The sequence below is a fragment of the Ursus maritimus genome, unplaced genomic scaffold (assembly GCF_017311325.1).
Source record: "Ursus maritimus isolate PB19 unplaced genomic scaffold, ASM1731132v1 scaffold_2, whole genome shotgun sequence".
Classification (NCBI taxonomy): Eukaryota; Metazoa; Chordata; class Mammalia; order Carnivora; family Ursidae; genus Ursus; species Ursus maritimus.
The window spans coordinates 65934430-65952185 of record NW_024424452.1 but is presented as its reverse complement, the minus strand read 5'-3'; the positions used below and the strand labels follow the sequence as shown (position 1 = coordinate 65952185).

Genomic DNA, 17756 nt, shown 5'->3' with positions numbered 1-17756 from the left:
ATATAAAGTTACACGTGAGGATTGTGTTATGTATCTGTTGGGCTGCCCTGGCCAGGGATCAGTTAGGAGGCTTTTGTAGGACTGCAGGTGAGCCATTGTCGTGATCTGAGTTAGGGTTGTGGCACTAGGGTCGGAGGCAGAAATTTGAGAGCTATCCAGGAAGTAAAACAGGCAGAATGTGGCATCGATGAGATTAGTTGTAAGTAAGAAAAAGGGAGCCTCTAAGTACTAAAATATAAGGCAATGTGGACTAGTAGCTGAATGGCAAGTTAAGCAGACAACAACGCGTGTTGTTTTTCATTGACAGTTGAACTAAAATGATGTAGTTGAAACTATTTTTTCTGCTTCTACTGTTGGATTTTTTTTAAGGGATTTTTAATATTTGCCATGAAGTAGGTACTAGCTTGGAGTTGGTTCTTTAGAGTTATGCACTTCTGCATTTCTTAGATTGTAGCCGAAGACTGGTTTACCATCTTTATATTTGTCGTTTGTCTCCCTTGATCAGTTACAAGTGGGGACTGGGACACAGGTTTGTTTGTTTTTTTTTTTTAATGTAGTTTTGAGTATACAATTCTCTAAACGCCCTCCAATTTGATATGTTAATTGAAATTTATTTACACTTTTTCTTTAAGATTAAGTTTATTCCCATTAGAAGAAGCAGCACTTTATTTACATGTGAAGGTTTACTAGGGCCCCTCAAATTTGAAGTTGAAGCTCTAAAAAGTATCTGATGGATGTTAGGCGCTTAATACTTTTTCCTATTGTCCCCCTAAGAAATAGGATGCATTTCTAGCTTCATTTTCCAGTCTCTTAAGCTTATGAAAGTAGTCGAGACAGTTTGTTGACCCCAAAGAGACCTTTTAGTCTCTGGCTTGTTAGACAACAGGGTCTGACTCTTCATTGGCATTCAGATCACAGGCAGCCACTGGGCTCAGTGCAAAGCCAAGCACAGCTTTAGGATTTAAACAAAGCCACTCTGGCAAAGGAACCCAGTTGTCAGGGTAGCTGGCTGTATTGTAAAGAACTGTTGCATAATGGGGAGACCAAGTAGAACTAGTAGGATGCAAATGTGAAAAAAATGGTGGAGCTAACCTGCAAAAACAAACATTTCTTTTTTGGTGAAGAGTCTATTCTTCGTTGCTTTCTGCTGTTTAACTTCTCTGGGCTGCAGATGGAGTTGATGCAGTTTGGGCGTGTTTATCTTCATCTCTGGTCCTAACACTACTCTGTGTTATTTTAAAATGAACAGCTAATTTGTGCGAAGGGACCAAAGTACTTCAGTGTTTTGGAATCTTCTCGTAATTTACAAGTGTGTCCTACTTTAGCCTAGATCAGTGTTTCTGTGTGACTTTGATTCCCAGATTTGGACGAGGAATCATTTTGACCCTTGATTTCATTTCTTTTGATTCATAGGAAAGTCTTACTCTCATTACTGACACCCAGTAACTTGCCCCAGTGGGCACAGTCGTTCTCCTAGTTAGTGTGGAATCTCTGTGGGCTCAAGAGGAAAGTGTGGAAGCCCTGAGAACAGGAGTTCAACTTTATCGTGTACGGTCTCATTAAGGAAATATACCCTTTCCTGTATCTCTCTCTCGCTCCCTTCATCCCTGTCTTGAGCGCCCACTTTTTTCTCTTGCTTTCTACTTCTTTCTTCTGTTTTGTTTTTCTCTACTTCTCATCTTCCTTAGCAGATACAGTGTAATCCATACTTGGGCAAGTGCTGTGGGAGGGAAAGATGGTACAGGAGGAGCTCTCCACCTAGAGTTGGGGTCAGGGAATAACGAAGAGAGCTACGCTTTTCTAAGCAGTAACTACTTGCCAAGCCCTGTGTCCCGCACCTTGCATGACCAGTGTCCTTGAATGTTCCCAGCAGTCTCATGTGGTGAGCACTGTTCTAGCCTCATCTTGCAGGAGGGTATGCGGAGGCACAGAGGAAGAAAGTGACTTGTCCAAGCTCATCTGGCTTGTGCACAGCAGAGTCAAGAAAAGCGTCCTGGAGTCCATGAAGAGGGAAGAGCCCAGACTGAAGGAAGAGGAAGAGTGACTTGTTATGGTGTGAAGGAAAGCAGGTTAGAGGAAGGGGCCCAGCCAGCGTGTGTGTGACAGGATGGAATCCAGACCTTTCTGGAAGGGAAAGGGATGTGTAGGGCTGGGGAGATTGTCTGAGGAAGGGACAGGTGAGAGATGGTGCCGGAGAGACAACTGCTCAGTGTTCACATCGTATCTTACAAATGCCCTTGAAGGGTGCCATCGATCACGTGGTCCGCAGATGTCTGTACGTGGCCGTGAAGTGCCGGTCCCACGGGCACTGTTCTTTGGGAAGATGGAACGAAAGTAGCAGAATGTGGTGAGTGCCAGTCTGAGTGGAATCAGGTGGATTTTGAGGTCTTCTAAAGGAGGCAAATCTTGAGCAGAGTCTTCGTACTTCTTTGTTTTGTTCTAAGCTGGTATATGCCTTGATGATCTCAATTTGGCGTCAGCCTTCCACTTCTTTCTCTTAGCTCTGAGCACTTTCCAAGGGTCCTAATTTCTTTAAGATTGTCCCGTTACTGTATTCATCATGCTTGTTTTCTTTGCCTTTGAAGTTCTCGGCCAGTGTTTTCTTGCCCCTCATGCTTTGACCTGGAGAGCCATCCCCTCCCCTTCCTCGTTCCTGCATTCCATTTTCTTCCGGGGCTGTGCTTCCTTCAGCCTCCTCTAGTGCCTTTCTTTGCTGGTGGATTTTTGTTAGCATTGGGCACCAAGTGCGAAGATTGGAGGCCTTTTGCTTTTTCCTTGACCTCAGTTCTCAGGGACTTGGGTGTTGGCCATGACAGCCGATGATGATTGGTGATTGTCATTTCTCACGCTGGTTGATCGCTCACTACAGTAGGTGCGGGGCACTGTGCTGCTTGCTTTATGTAGACGATAGAATGTAAGCCTGTGACGCCTTTATGGGGTGGGCATTGTTGTATTATTATCCAATTCTGTGGTGCAAGATATCTCTTCAGAGGGGTTAACTTTATCTGGGTTACACCAATAGTGGGTTGGAGAGTCAGGATTTGAACCCAGTTGTGTTGAGTACACAGCACACACTTTTCACCCTCATCAAGACTTCTCTCTGGTACCTACATTTTCATATGTTTACAGATTTGTATATTTTAAAATAAACAAATATGTGTCAGATAGTTTAGACTAAATATAACCCAAACTAAATGTATCCCCCTCTAAATTACCTATCCCTACACTTAATATTTACATAGGACATATTTTTGTGTTTAGCATTAGCAAAAAGAAATAATTCACTTTTTACTAATATTTGAATCACTGGGTGGGGTGCCTGGGTGGCTCAGTAGGTTGGGTGTCCAACTCTTGATTTCGGCTCAGGTCATGGTCTTGGGGTCGTGGGATCGAGCCCCACGTTGGGCTTCCCAGTCAGCACAGAGTCTGCTTAAGATTCTGTCTCTCACTCTGCCCCTACCCCCCATACTCTCTCTTTCTCTCTCTCTAAAACAAATAAATTAAAAAAAAATATTTGACTTATCTTCAACCTCAGATTCATTCTGTCATTCTACTTGCTTTTCCACGGCACCATCTCAGACACTGTTATTTCCTTCTTCATCTTCCCAGTACTTCTAGAATTGGACCCTTTAATTGGATTTAGATTTCGTTTTCTACGCATAGTTGTGACAAACGTGCGTCTACTTCTCCGGCTCAGTCTACTTAAAAAGGAAGGGAGTAGCTGGGAAAACTAGTAATAAGGACAACAGTGACGATGATGACTTAGCCACTCAGATGCTGAAGTCTGTTGCTGGGTCTGGCACAGTAATCTCTAATGAGGAGGAAAAATGGGGGAAAACGTTATGAGGAGAAATAGAACAAAATATTTTTTCTGACTGTAGACTAATACTACTAATTATTTTCAGTATGAGTAGCTTGCTGTTCAAGTTTCAAATATCTTACTAAGTGATACCTTAACAAATACTTTAAAATAATGTAATACTGTGACCTACTTTTCCTTTTTACATTTTTTTTCCTTTTTGTGGCTTACATTTTTTGAACAGTCACAGTTCTAGCTCTTCAGTTGATTTGTGAGCTTGAGTTATGCACTCATTCCCTCCTCACACTCACTCGTTCATGAGTTCTTTATTGGTCAGTACTTACCGTTCACTGGAAATGCTGGGTGGGCACAGGGGACAGACTGACACGCAGGGCTGTGGACTTGACAGCGTGTCCATTCCTGGTTTGAGGGTTAGGACGTCAGCCCTCCCCAGTTTTTCCTATTGAGAAGCCCTGCTACGTGTGACTTTTATGTTTTTTGTATTCACGTTTGGAAATCCTGATTTTTGTTTTTAAGGATTTTATTTATTTATTTGAGAGAGTGAGAGTGAGCGAGAGGGGGAGCGGCAGAGGGAGAAGCAGGCTCCCCACTGAGCAGAGAGCCTGACGTGGGACTCGATTCCAGGACCCCGGGATCATGCATCACCAACTGAGCCGCCCAGGTGCCCGGAAATCCTGATTTTAGAAGGATGTTTATAGTTCTGTATGTAGGTGATGATTCGGTTACTCCGTACTTTTTGTGATGGTTAGTCTTTACTTCTTGGCATTCTGAAATTTCCTTCTTTTCTCTCAGTGTTGCATTTGTGCGCTCTGTCCATACTGCGCGGTTAGCACTATGGCCGTCCTCAGTCGTGCCTTTTAACTGTTGTGTAGTATTCTGTTTGAATAAATGGCTCTGCGTTTTACTTAGTCTTTAACTGACGGACTTTAGAGTACTTCCCCTGACTCACTTCCATTTTTCAATACTACAGTAATTTGGGTCTCTTCTGAGTCAAAACTATGAACAGCTTTTGAAAAAGCACTATCTCTTGTCTCATTAATGTAGCTTTAAAATAAAAGTTTGAGTTTTGCTTTAGTATTTTTGGTTAGGGTGTTTTACAGAAGGTTCCAGTTAAATTAGTTGAAGTTGACCCTCATCTCTCCTCTTTCTATACTTCAGAGTGAAAGCCCTGAAACGTTGGTCACTTAGGGTGTGTGAGCTGGCATAGCTCAGTACTGAACAGGTAAAAGGAAACAAAGTGTAGGAAAGCAGCTAATTATAGTAATTGCAGCTGGTTTCAAAGTACTTCTAACAGTTTGTGCATAATGCTTACTTGAAAGCATCAAATGGGTGCGAGTTGTGAAATAGAACACCTGTTTGTTGTTGAGCATGTGTTTATGCAGATGATTGTTGTTGTCAAAGCACCTTGATGTAGAGTCGTCCTGTTTACATTTACGTTCTCCCCAAAGGATTAACAGTGTTCTCTCAATACATTTGCAGTCTATTCTCCTCTCAAAGGCTGCTGTTTGGAGGGTGGTGTGAAAGAGGCAACAAGTGCTTGCTAATCACTTGAATATACATAATTAGCTACAGTCTGGTGCACTGGATTCTTTGTCAAGCCATAACAATGCTGATTGGCAAGAGCACATAACAATAGTGTTACCATCTAGCTTTGAGGGTACTTGTTCGTTCATTGGTATTTATGATTTTCCTGAACTTGAGTTTTTATTTTTCAGTACACAGGCTCGTCTTGTTCTTTTGAAAGGAACCACTGTCAGTTATACAACAGTTCTTTAAAGTTACCCCAGAGGGGTAGTGTTGCAAATTTGTAGACCAACTAGAGTTTGGGGTCATTATTTAAGAACGTATTTGACAGATGGAGTAATTTCAGAGATTGAGAAGTACTTAAGCTTATTGGATGGCTAAACTCAATCCACACTGGAGCGTGTTTAGGCCAATTAGGAAAAAGGCAAGTTGAAGACGAACCGATCTTCCCTGTAAGCAGAGAAACGGAATACGTTCTCTCATCTTCTAATGTTCTAGCATCCCATTGTTGTAGGCATAGTTAGACCTCTGACTTTGTGTCTTGAACTACGGGCGCAGACACGGGTCTCCGGCCTTGCAGATGGACTTCCGTGGAAGCTGTTAGTCCGTGGTAACAGTTTTCCTTTCCTGCTCCCTGCCACACTCAACGCCACGCAGGCTTCCCTGCCTGATCTCTGTAAAGTAGTGGACAGGTGCTCACTCACTAACCTAGCGTTCTAGAGGTCTGATGGAGGCTTTCCTCCCTGCACAGAATATTCTGGTAGTGCCATCAGACTTCAGAGATTTTGATTTAGAAGTATTAAAAAAGGAGATGCTTTTTAAATAGATTAGAAAGGAAGCTTGTTAACTTTATGTCCCCAGGAGATCATAGTTTGTTGACCTGCATGGGACTCCCTACAGGTGGTTGGCAGTCCCGTCTATACAACCCAAGTGCAGCATTTCCCAAAGTGTGACAGTTGAAGATTATTTTAGGTGATGCCCAATAATAAATATTAAATATTTATTTTTATATAGTAGAACGCGACTAGTCTATCCTGGTGTGGAAATCCACAGTCTAGCCCCACATGAGAACAGAGACCGTTTACTCAGAGTTAGCATAGCGTAGGAAGTCAGCCACCTTAGCTTACCTGGGACTCAATGGCAGGTCGAAGAGTAGGACAGCTTCATAGTAAGAACAGGGAAGGCTTCAGGTGAGCCCTGGTGGGCGGTTGTTGGCGTGGGGAGGTGGGCATCTTCCGTGATTGGTTGGGGAGGATATTTAGCTTTTTCTGGTTGGTGGCAGCTGGATGCAGGGGCAGAGATTTGGGAATTGGCCAAGTCTTGACTGTTCTGAGCAGATTGCTGCAGACCTCGTGATTTCGTCTCCCCGGGCTGGTGGTAGAGGTTGGGGGACAGAGTCCTGTTGTCACATGCAATGTGGCCATTGTCCTTCCTCATAGTCAGCCTCCTGGTAGGTAGTATTGTTAAGGTGAAGCTAAATCTGTTTAGGAAGAACATGTGTACGTACACAACAAAGCATATGAAATAGATCACAGACATGTGTGAAGGTGGTGAATGAAGTTGGAGAAGAAAACCGAAAATTTGAAAACTATAATTATGTGTCAGGCTTGTCTCTAGATGTTTTCTGTATTTTATTTCATTTCATCCTCTTAATCGCTCCACAGGCGGAGTGTTACACTCTTGAAATGATATAGAAGGATCCTGAACTATGATGTAAGATGTGAAGTAAGTGGTCCAGGGTTGCACAGAGAGCAAACAGGGGCAGAAATTATAACCCAGAGCTTTCGGACTTGAAAGACTCGGAAACGAGGGGTGAACCCCGGGTTTATACACGTGATCCTTCCTTGAGCTGAGATTCTGGAGCAGGTTTCAGCGTCCACTTCTGCTGCCGTCTTCTTTCTCTTTTTCCTCACAGAACACTCTTCTTGCCTGAAAGGGGGGCGGTAAATAATAATTTCTCTATCCCGACTTTTAAACACCTGTGGCTGCGAGTCTCCAAGTCTGTGGCTACCTGCTTCCTTGCTGGAGGCCGGCGTGGACGCCGCTCGGGGGAAGCTTCGGCTCACGGTTGTCACCACTCTCTCCTGACGTAGATCATTCGAGAAGGGTCCCGTGGCTCTTCTTTCCCTCTTCTCGTGCCCCTCTGTTCTTGCTGCTGTAGCAGAGCAAATGTTCTCTACATTCTTGGAGACCGTTCTCTGTGGCTTTGATCGTTGGTGATCCCGTCACGCCGTTGAACTTAAAGGTGTGGGCGGCCTGGAGCGCTGTGTCCAGTCAGTGGGCGGTGCGCTGCTCTGCTCTTGCTCCGGCTTGTGCTGCGCTGCTGTTGGCGCCCAGCTGGCGGCACACAGGTGGTGGCCTTACATACAAAATAACCCAAGGACGCTTCTGAGACGTAAGTAGGTAATGACATTAGGACGGAGTCCGTAGAGAGGGAGGCACTGAAAATCGAGACAAGGTGAAAACAAATGGTTTCATTCTGCTATTTAAAATGACCCATTCAGGGCCGCCTGGGTGGCTCCGTTGGTGAAGCGTCTGCCTTCGGCTCAGGTCATGATCTCAGGGTCATGGATCGAGCCCCACGTCCTGCTCCCTGCTCAGTGGGGAGCTGCTTCTCCCTCTGCTGCTCCCCCTGCTTGTACTCTCTCTTGCTCTCTCAAATAAAGAAATAAAATCTTTAAAAAATTATAATCTTTACTATCCCCAAAGTTAAGTTAATTATATTTTGTGTTTCTTTCATCTTTTATCTATACACATATTTGTATGTACTTGAAATCCAACATTTGGCATTTTATATCCTTTTTTCTTTTAACACTATAAACATTTTCCCATGTTGTTAAGGGCTTTTCATAAGCATTTTATATCATAATGTAATAGTTGTCCTTAATCATTACATAGTTAAGATCATTCCTGTATTTTTTTTTTAGATAGAATTTTACAAGTGGAATTACTGGCTCAAAGATAAAGTTATTTTTATGGCTCTTTGTAATGTATAAAGTGCTTGATCTGGAAAGGTACTGGTTTGTATTCCTGCCATATTCTGACATGTAAGCTCAACGCAGTTGCTGTTCTTTTCCCTTGTTCTTTGGGTTCCATCCCTTTTCATCTTCTCCGAGACCTCTCAATTCTGTCATCCCTCTTTCACATCACAGAACGACCCCCTTCCGTCCTCGTCCTCACGATCATGTACCTTCCATCTGAAAAAGAAAGGCCCTCCCTTGACACCTGCCACCCATTCCAGCTCCCACCTCTATTTCTGCTTCCCCTTTTAATGCGGTTTCTTGAATACTTGGTATTGCCAGCCTGGGCTCTCGCCTCGTGGTTACCGTTCTACTTTGTAGACCACTTCAGGCTACTTAAATTTCTTACTACTTCCCTGAAAAGGCTCTTGTCAGAATCACGAATGATGTCTGTGTTTCCCAATCTATTGGACATTTTTTTTGGCTCCTCTTCTACTTTTTTTTTTTTTTAAAGATTTTATTTATTTATTTGACAGAGACAGCCAGCGAGAGAGGGAACACAAGCAGGGGGAGTGGGAGAGGAAGAAGCAGGCTCCCAGCAGAGGAGCCTGATGTGGGGCTCGATCCCAGAACGCTGGGATCACGCCCTGAGCGGAAGGCAGATGCTTAAAGACTGCGCCACCCAGGCGCCCCTCCTCTTCTACTTCTTAATGTCATTCAGCACAGTCAGCAACTGATCCTTCTTAAAACACTTTCTCATCTTTGCTTCTTCTAACTCATTGGCCATTCCCTTTTTCATTGGCTTTTGAAACTCTGCCCGAGGCCTGGATGATCAGAAGGCCTTGTGCCTCCACCTGAGGCTCTTTCTGTAAAGAAGCCTGGACTTCTTAGGTGCTTTTCTCCCTAAGAACTCGCTTCCTTTCCCAGGAAGTCTGGCATTTGACTCCTGCCTTAAAGTCTGTGGATTATAAATGGGTTTGTAACTTTAAGGATAATGTGCTTTAAACTCATTAATCTTAGAAAGATCTAAGATTTTGTTGTCTGAGGTTTTCTTTGACACCTTGAAGAACTGACAACATATGACCAGAATAGTTTTTCTGAAAGAACATCGTGATTGCCTGTCTAGTCCTCACTGTTCTTGTCAAGTTTTAGGTAAAACAAGTTTCATAATTCAAATTCACAACGGCTCCTGGGCTGCATTAGGAAGCTAAAAGTTTTCAAAAACCCTTTAAATTTTTTACCTGAAATAATTAAAATATGTAATTGGCATAGTATCAAATGCTGGCTTTCCAAATATCTTGCTCACAATGCACCGATGAGACAAAACTGAGTTTATTACTTACTGCCGTGCGGGACACGTGCTGGCTAGAGCCTTAGTGTGTCTTGGAAGGAAGAAGGCAAGGTTGGTATGTATTGAGGAGCAACGTTTGGTTTAAGGTAGGTTCGTACAGTGTGTGTGTGTGTGTGTGTGTGTGTACAACACATCGTACAGCGGTAAAGAATTGAAAAAAAACCTGAGAGACCAAACACTTGATACTTTCCATGGAGTAGTGGATGAGTGTTTCACAATAGGCCGTAATGAGCAGTCCGACCCTGTGCCTGGGCCAAGGTCTCCTGGAACAGTGAAGCACACCCTGTTAATGGGCACAGTCAGTTGTCTAGGGAGTAGATAGTTCCAGTCTTCAGTATCTCTTAGGCTTTACTAATGTCATAGGATTACAACATTTTGCTTTAAGCTTTTGTATTGATGATTTAGTTTAGAGAAATGTAGCTGAGTGCCCCAAGGTCGATTCTTATAAAATGTCAACATTTTATAAGTATCCATCAAATAAGTATGATAATGCTCTTATTTTTATTATTATTATTTTAACTCAGGTCAGGTTTAGATCTAAATATTTAATTTTAGAGTTGATGTTGATAGAATATTTATGATGCTTCATTTTCTTGGGTCTATTTTTTTTTTTTTTTTAACTAGAAATACTTTGAAATGTGAGGGTCGAGGTTCCTTTCCTATAGACCAAGAGGATGTGAAACTTGGTGTCGTGAGTCCTAACCCCTAAGGTATTGTTTCAAGAAGACTAGAGTTTTCAACTGTGCATGTTTCAAACTATAAATTGCAAATAAGGGCGAATCCTTACAATAATAAACCTTTGATATTGTAGGCTGATTTATGAAGACTGACTCCAGGATGAAATGTTGTCCGTAGTCTGCCCTTTACTTTTCCTTCCATAACAGATGTCCGGTTGAGCTGCCTTGTCCTGTGTTTGACCGTGGTGTGTGTTCAGTCTCAGTGTGTATCCTATAGGTTGGGCTCCTTTTAAATGTTAATGTGTTCACATTCACCAGAAACACTTATACTTGTGTGAATTGCACATTTTCTGTCCTAACCTGAGTGTGGAAGGAATCTGTTGAAGGACTGAGTGGGGCCCACGGCGGGAGCAGGTTTTACCTTGGTGCTGACATCTCTCCCCTCGGCTCAGGCAGGGAGCGCTGGCGGGGTCACCGGTGCACCTGCTTAGAGAGGATGGGATTGGCAGAAGTTTATCTGCCTTATTTCGATTTGGTATGGATAGATTTGTTGAAGGATGCCAGGTGTTTGGGTAAAATGAATTCCTTTTTGCACTCTGTCCCCAGCTCTACCAAATCACCTGCTTTTTCATGAAGATGCTTTGGTTTTTAAGGGCAGCACAAACCATAAAAGAAGACACATTTGACACTGAATTTGTGCATTCTGACCCATTTAGAATTTTGTATCTTACACCCTTGGTCCATTTTTTTTTTTTCTTAATGTTGTTTTGACCACTCTCATATGGCCATGGGACTGAGCACTTGTCCGTAAAGAACTTTCTCTTGTGTTGAGAGAATATTGGTTGACAAGTTGAGTAACTATGAAGTTTTTCATGAAAATTGTTGTGTTATTTTGAGAAATTACTGTTACGAGTTATCATAAAAGTCAAGCTTAGATATTGGTCAAAGACCATATTAAATATTTACTATGTTCTTAGGTTTAGATTCTCTCTGTTAGTTGAGTTCACCTTATATGTTAAAATAGGTTTTTTTTTACATCTGGTAGGTAGGTCAAATGGTACTGACCCTGCTTTTTTCGGTAGATTTTAAAAAATCTGACTTTATCCAGGGAATTTTTCTAGATGTTATCACTGGGATTCACTTAAGTGTCCTTGAACACAAAACTAATCAGTCTTGTTCTTTTATTATCTACTTTTCATAAATGATTAAAGTGGATATGGTCTTCACACGGGGGAGAAGGTTATCTCACGGCTGGAACCCTAGATGGATCAAACTTCAGATCTGTTATAGCGCTCAGTAGCAGAGTCATCAGACATTGGCACCCACCAGCATAATGACACATTAATGTTGGAGGCGTTAAATTCCAAATCTGCCCTGTGTTAGGCCTTTATGAGCAGTAGTAACCTTTTAAAAAAGGCAGTAGCCTTCCGGTCTTCCACTAAGTGCTTGGTAGATGAGTCGAATGCACATAATCACACCTTTTCATTAATATACTCGAATCTCATAAGACATTACTTTTTTCACTTATTTTTCTTGGCAGTGATGTTTTGGGAGAATTACATATATTTGAGCTGTATATTGAAAGAGGCAAAGTAGCCTTTAGAAGGAAAGACACGTGTTATTCTCCTTTACTCAGTTGCCATGGAGGACGTAATTTCTGTGCTCCGTGTCCCTGCTCCCGGCCCTCGCCAGTCACTGTGCAGCGAGGATCGTTCTTGCTGGATTATACTGTTCTGATCCCTGAAGTAGAGACAGAAGAACAGCTGAGATCAGCTACCCTGCTCTCCAGCTGGGAGAGCACATGTGATTTCTCTTTCCTGCACCTTTGCAGGTAGCACTTTTCCCTCCCGGGGTACAGCAGTACCCCCTTATCCATAGTTTTGCTTTCCATGGTTTCTGATTCCCGCAGTTGTGAAGCTGGTGATCCTGCTCCTGAACTTTGTTGGAAGGTGAACAGTAGCCTCCCGCTGCAGTAGACGTCATTCGGCGCACTTCATCTGGTCCCGTAGGCATTTTCTCATCTCACGTCACATCTCACATCATCACAGGAAGGAGAGAGAGAGAGACCATGTTTGCAGAACTCTTACTGTAGTTTATTGTTACAGTTGCTCTGTTTCATTACTAGTTACTGTTTCGGTCTCTTACTGCGGCTCGGCGGCTCAGCTCGTTGTAAACTGAACTTTCTCAGAGTAGGGCAAGGACATCGGATGTAGAGGGTTCAGTACCTCCGAGGGTCAAGTCTTCACATGTACACCCCCGGCGACGGGGACTTGCGGACTTGGCGCACTCTGGTCGGGTGCTGAGTCCTTCAAGGTTGGCTCCACTGTCGACACTGCCCCGTTTCCCCTGTGCCCCGGGGAAAGTAAATTCTCCTTGCTGGCACTGCGCCAGCCCCTTGTCAGGACTTTCCTTATGTGATTGTGATGATCATGGTTTTGTTCCTTGTGTACCTGCTTTCCCCGTCCATATACGAGGGCAGTTTAGGACAGTAGTTGCCTTTTCTTTATTTTTCTCCCTCCATCACCTTGTCAGTTTTCATCAACCAGTGATTTGATGAATGAAGGATGGATTTTAATTTAAAATGTAAAGATCTGTCATCTCCCAGTAGAAATTTTGCACTTAAGTTAATATTTTTTGAAGGGTGAGCTCTAAAATCCACGCGTTGTATCTTTATTTATTTTTTAAAGATTTATTTATTTGAGGGGGGAGGGGCAAAGGGAGAAGGAGAGAGGGGATCTCAAGTAGACCCCCTGTTGAGCGCAGAGCCCGAGGTGGGGCTTGATCTCATAACCATGAAATCATTACCTGAGCAGAAACCAAGAGTAGGAGGCCCAGCAGACTGAGCCACCCAGGCGCCTCTCCACCTGCTTTTGAATCCTGTGTGGTGCTTATAAAAAATGCAGTTTTTCAGATACTGGAATTAAGATTTCTAGGTTTGCTATCCTGAAAGATGGTTACGTGTGCATTAAGTACTCTGGTAATTCATATTTACACTAAAATGTAGGCCTCATTCGTTTAAATTATGATGGAAAACAGTAAGAAAATGTAGCTCAGTTTAGGATGTTTCTTAACACATAATTATGTCAAAATATAACTTTGGGATACAGTAAGTTTTATTATGTAAAAGTTTTTCCTCATTTTTATGCTTAAAAATTATGTCTTTGGAAGGAAACTAACTTCTTTATTGATACTCAGTTTTTTTTTTTTTTAAGATTTTATTTATTTATTTGACAGAGACAGCCAGCGAGAGAGGGAACACAAGCAGGGGGAGTGGGAGAGGAAGAAGCAGGCTCCCAGCTGAGGAGCCCGATGCGGGGCTCGATCCCAGAACGCTGGGATCACGCCCTGAGCCGAAGGCAGATGCCTAACGACTGCGCCACCCCGGCGCTCCTGATTCTCAGTTTTTGATCTCGATTGCTTATTTGTTCATGTAATAGTTCACCGATGTATGTGGGTTTATATAGAACTAAAAACAGAGATCTAGACGACTGATTCTGTTACTGTGTAAAGTGGAAAATAGGACAACTGAGCACTCAGTGAGGAGTAGTCTTAACCATTCTCTGATTTCTAGTGGTTTTTACCCCCCCTCAATTTTCCTTGATTTTGCCCTGCCTCGTATTGTCTCCATTATTTCTTGGGTGTATATGGACTTTTTCATTCCGGGACCTCCTGTCTCACACAGCACTGGGACAGTGGCCCAGAATAGCATTTCTTTATAATTTGAGGACTATTTATGTGTATGATTCGTTGTATCTGACTTGGGGAAAAAATGGTGTACATTTTGTAGGAAGCAATTTTCAGTGAAGGTTCTTGAGAGAGACAACTGCACTGAACTTGAACTTTGTCGTGTCATCGACTAAGAGGCCAGTGAAAATACTTTATTGCACCATGTGTCATTGCACCATTTTCCTTAGGGGCTGGTACCTGGATTGTGCTTTTATCTTGTATCTGGTTGTGAAAGGAATGGTGAAGTGGGGGCTTTGAGTGTAGGGATCAGATCCTTGAATTCAGTAACTACGTAAAGTGGGAAGTATTAACGTGACCCGGTGATAAGGAGGTGGAGGGGCAGTTAAGTCAAAGTCAGCTGGGTTCAAACTGATAAATTCTGTATTTACCTTGACTGTGACATATAGAAAAAGAAAATAGCTTTGAAAGTATGGCTTTCTTTTTTTTTTTTTAACCCCCCCCCCCCTAAAGAAAATATCTTTTAAATATTGGCTTTTTTTTTTTTTTTTTAACCCCCCCCCCCTTTTTTGAGTAGTGACAGGCATCTATGAATAGTGATGAATTCAGGAAAACTCCTAAGCTAGACATTATCTTGACAGTTGGCAGACAGATGCTTCTGATTTGAGTGTGAGACTGAGGTATTCAGAAAGCACTTCAAAATACTCTCCTATGCCAGCCAACTTCATTTTCCGTATATCAGGATTGAGTTTTTAGCTGCTTTGCAATAATGCTTCTTGATAAAGGACCTGGTAAGAGCTGGGTCAGCTGTTTGTGATTTGTTTATTTCTACTCTAACAACATCTAGTCATTTCTATAAATTGTCTTTCAGACCTTATTGCTGCTTGTAAACGGAGTATTTGAAAAAAAATAGGATACACATCAGATACACATCAATAGTTTCACTTTGAATATTTTAAGTAAAAACGTTAAATGTTAAATGAAAAGTAGCCTTGATACTTTTTAAAGAGTACCCAGATTTCTTTCATCCATTTCTGGAGAAAGATTAATTAATTACTTCTTAGACAAAGTATCTTTAGTGTATTTGTTTTTAGTTACATATTTGAGGTAGGATTTGTCATGAAATTTCTTTTTCTGAATTAGTTGGTATTTTGTTGAAAACATGAATCTTCACGTCAGTTTTCTGCATTCAGGAAGAATTTTTCCTTTTCTGGGGGGGATTGGACAGGGCATTCCCATCCAGGCTGCTCCAGTTTGAAATCTGCTTGTCTCGTTCACTGGAAAGAATGTGTTGACTCTCTATGTGTAATGTGAGGTCCTCTGACTTTATTCAAAGGCTTTGGCCTGGGAGTATGATGGTCACTGGAAAAGATGTCTTGTGATTGGGGAATGCCTTTTGTAAAACAAATTTTGGTAATTACGTTGTTTTCTCCTTAGCATTTTATTCATATGCATGAATTCAAAAGCGTGCATAGAATATATTTTAGAAATATAAAAAAATTAGATGGAACTGCTTTGATGGAATTATAAAGTAAATTTAAGTTCTTTTGCCTCATTTATATATCTTTTCCTAAAGTTTTGTATTATAGTATGTTTCTCTTATAATAACAAGTACAAATGTAAGCACACTTGCAACATGAATTCAGCAGATGTGTCAAAATGTATGCATTGTTCTTAATGTTAAACATTTTGTTCATGAGAATAACATAACACCTGCTGTGACCTTTTAAGCTGTGTAAATTTCAGTGACTGTAAAATTAAAATGTATTCATTTCCAAAATGTGTTTGGAAATTATTTGGAATATTTTATGCTTGGCTCTTTTAGAGATTTTTATAATGTAGTATGAAGAGATTCAAATCTGGTATAAAAAGGAAGCATATCATAATGTCTGTTTTTGTTTTATGTTAGAAAAAAAAGTTATTTGTAGGGTAATCTCACCTCAGATGTTCCTCATCCAGGAGCAACAGAAAGCAAGCGTTATGACGGCCTTTGATTCTTGCGTATTTTATATGGATACGTTCTTTAAGAAGGTAGGATAGGATAGGATTACAGTGAAATAATAAATTTTACAGGGTTATTAATTTCTTTTTCTCTCCATGATATAAGAGACAGAAGATATAAGAATTATAAGAGTACTACTTGATTATCCTTGGAGCCCTGTTTGCCAATGGAATGTGTTACAGCACATACTTTGAAAGGAATGGTTTGTATGCTTATTTTTTCTAAGACATATACTGTGAGCTAGGGAGATATTAAAAAAGAAAAAAAGACAAGTAGTGATTGTATTTTGATTTGTCCCCAATTGCATTAACACTCAATGTCGATTAGTAGTGTATAATTTTAAAAGATACTCGTATTTGAGGAAAGTATCTCTTTAACTGGTTCAACTCTTGTTTTAAGGCAATATTATGATATTACCAAGTCTGTTTTTTCCTCCTCACATCTTTAAGACCAACACGAGTAGGCCATGTCAGGTTGAGACCCTATTTAGGATAAAAACCTTAGAACTCTCTATAATATGGTCAAGCACATGAAGATTGCACTTACTATCTTTTAGTGATATCTGACACTTACTCATCTTTGATTTAGTACTTTTTATTAGTGAAATATGTTTTTTTGACTGTTGTGTGTGTGTGTGTGTGTGTGTGTGTGTTACCAAAAAGATTTTAAGTTCCTTCGTGGTAGAGACTGCTTGCCTTCCTGCCTTCTCTCCTTACCCCCTTCCTTCCTTCCTCTCTTCCTTCCTTGTGGTGAATATATATAAAATTTAGTACGTTAACCATTTTTAGTTGAACGGTTGCTTTCATTTCTTATGTGTCCCTCATAATACAAGGTAGTTAAGTAAGAATTTACTTAGACTATACAGTAGATGTTCAATATAGCAGAGATTTGCTACTTATTCACAAAATCCATTTGCACGCCCTCATTCCTCACCCCCACCCCAGGACACAGACGTGTATTTCCCAGCTGACTTGATGTTAGGTATGGCCATAAGCCCACTTTTGCCCCTGAAATATGAGCAGCATTAAGATAGGCCACTTGCAGCCATGCCTCATAACCATCTCCTGTGTGGAGTCCTCTTTCTTCTGTCCTTTCGAATGGCAGTCATGAAGCCAAGGAGGTGGCTGAGCCTCTTAGAAGGAAGGAGTCTAGGTCCCTGAATCACTCCTGGAAGAGAGCCACCCATGGATAAGGAGCATTTGTTTGACTTTACGTGAGCCCCAAATACATTTTGGTTGTGTTTACCACTGAGATCTCATGGTTTATCTCTTTCAACAGCTCACTAAACTCAACACTGCTTAGAGTGAATAATTTCATTTATTTAAAATTTAATTCTCATTTGTTAGTCATTGGAAATGGGAGTCAAGAAAAGAAAGTGGAACTGAGGAGTGAGAAGTTGAGTATGACTCGAATTGGAGGGAGGAGTCAGTGTGGAACTCAGCGAAGGGAAGAGAATGAAGACTGGGAGGAAAATTTGGGATTCTGTGTTAGGGATTTGGCAGGAACAACTCAGAACCCAGAGTTGTAGTATTAGGAGGACATCCTTGAGAGCTGGAGGAGTAGGGGGCATTGTAAAATAAGAAAATCAGCTCTGAGAGTTGGGGAGGATTTTTTTTTTTTTTTAAGATTTTATTTATTTATTTTGAGAGAGTGAGAGCGTGTGTGCGTGAGCAGGGGGAGGGGCAGAGGGAGAGAGAGAATCCCAAGCAGACTGTACGCTCAGTGTGGAGTTGTCTGC

At 41.6% G+C, this 17756-nt stretch overlaps 1 protein-coding gene across 6 annotated transcripts in view; it reads left to right on the top strand.

Moving 5' to 3' along the window:
• The window catches only part of AKT3 (AKT serine/threonine kinase 3), a 306055-nt gene that overhangs the window by 89779 nt on the left and 198520 nt on the right, over positions 1-17756 (top strand). Inside the window, exon 1 of one of the 6 annotated variants that reach the window (XM_008694776.2) lies at positions 16161-16220. The exons of the other annotated variants lie outside the window; for them this stretch is intronic. Within the exon in view, the coding sequence (XP_008692998.1) occupies positions 16190-16220 (31 nt within the window). The 5' untranslated portion in view covers positions 16161-16189. Of the gene's footprint in view, positions 1-16160; positions 16221-17756 lie in introns of those variants that run through there. 6 annotated transcript variants of the gene reach the window in all.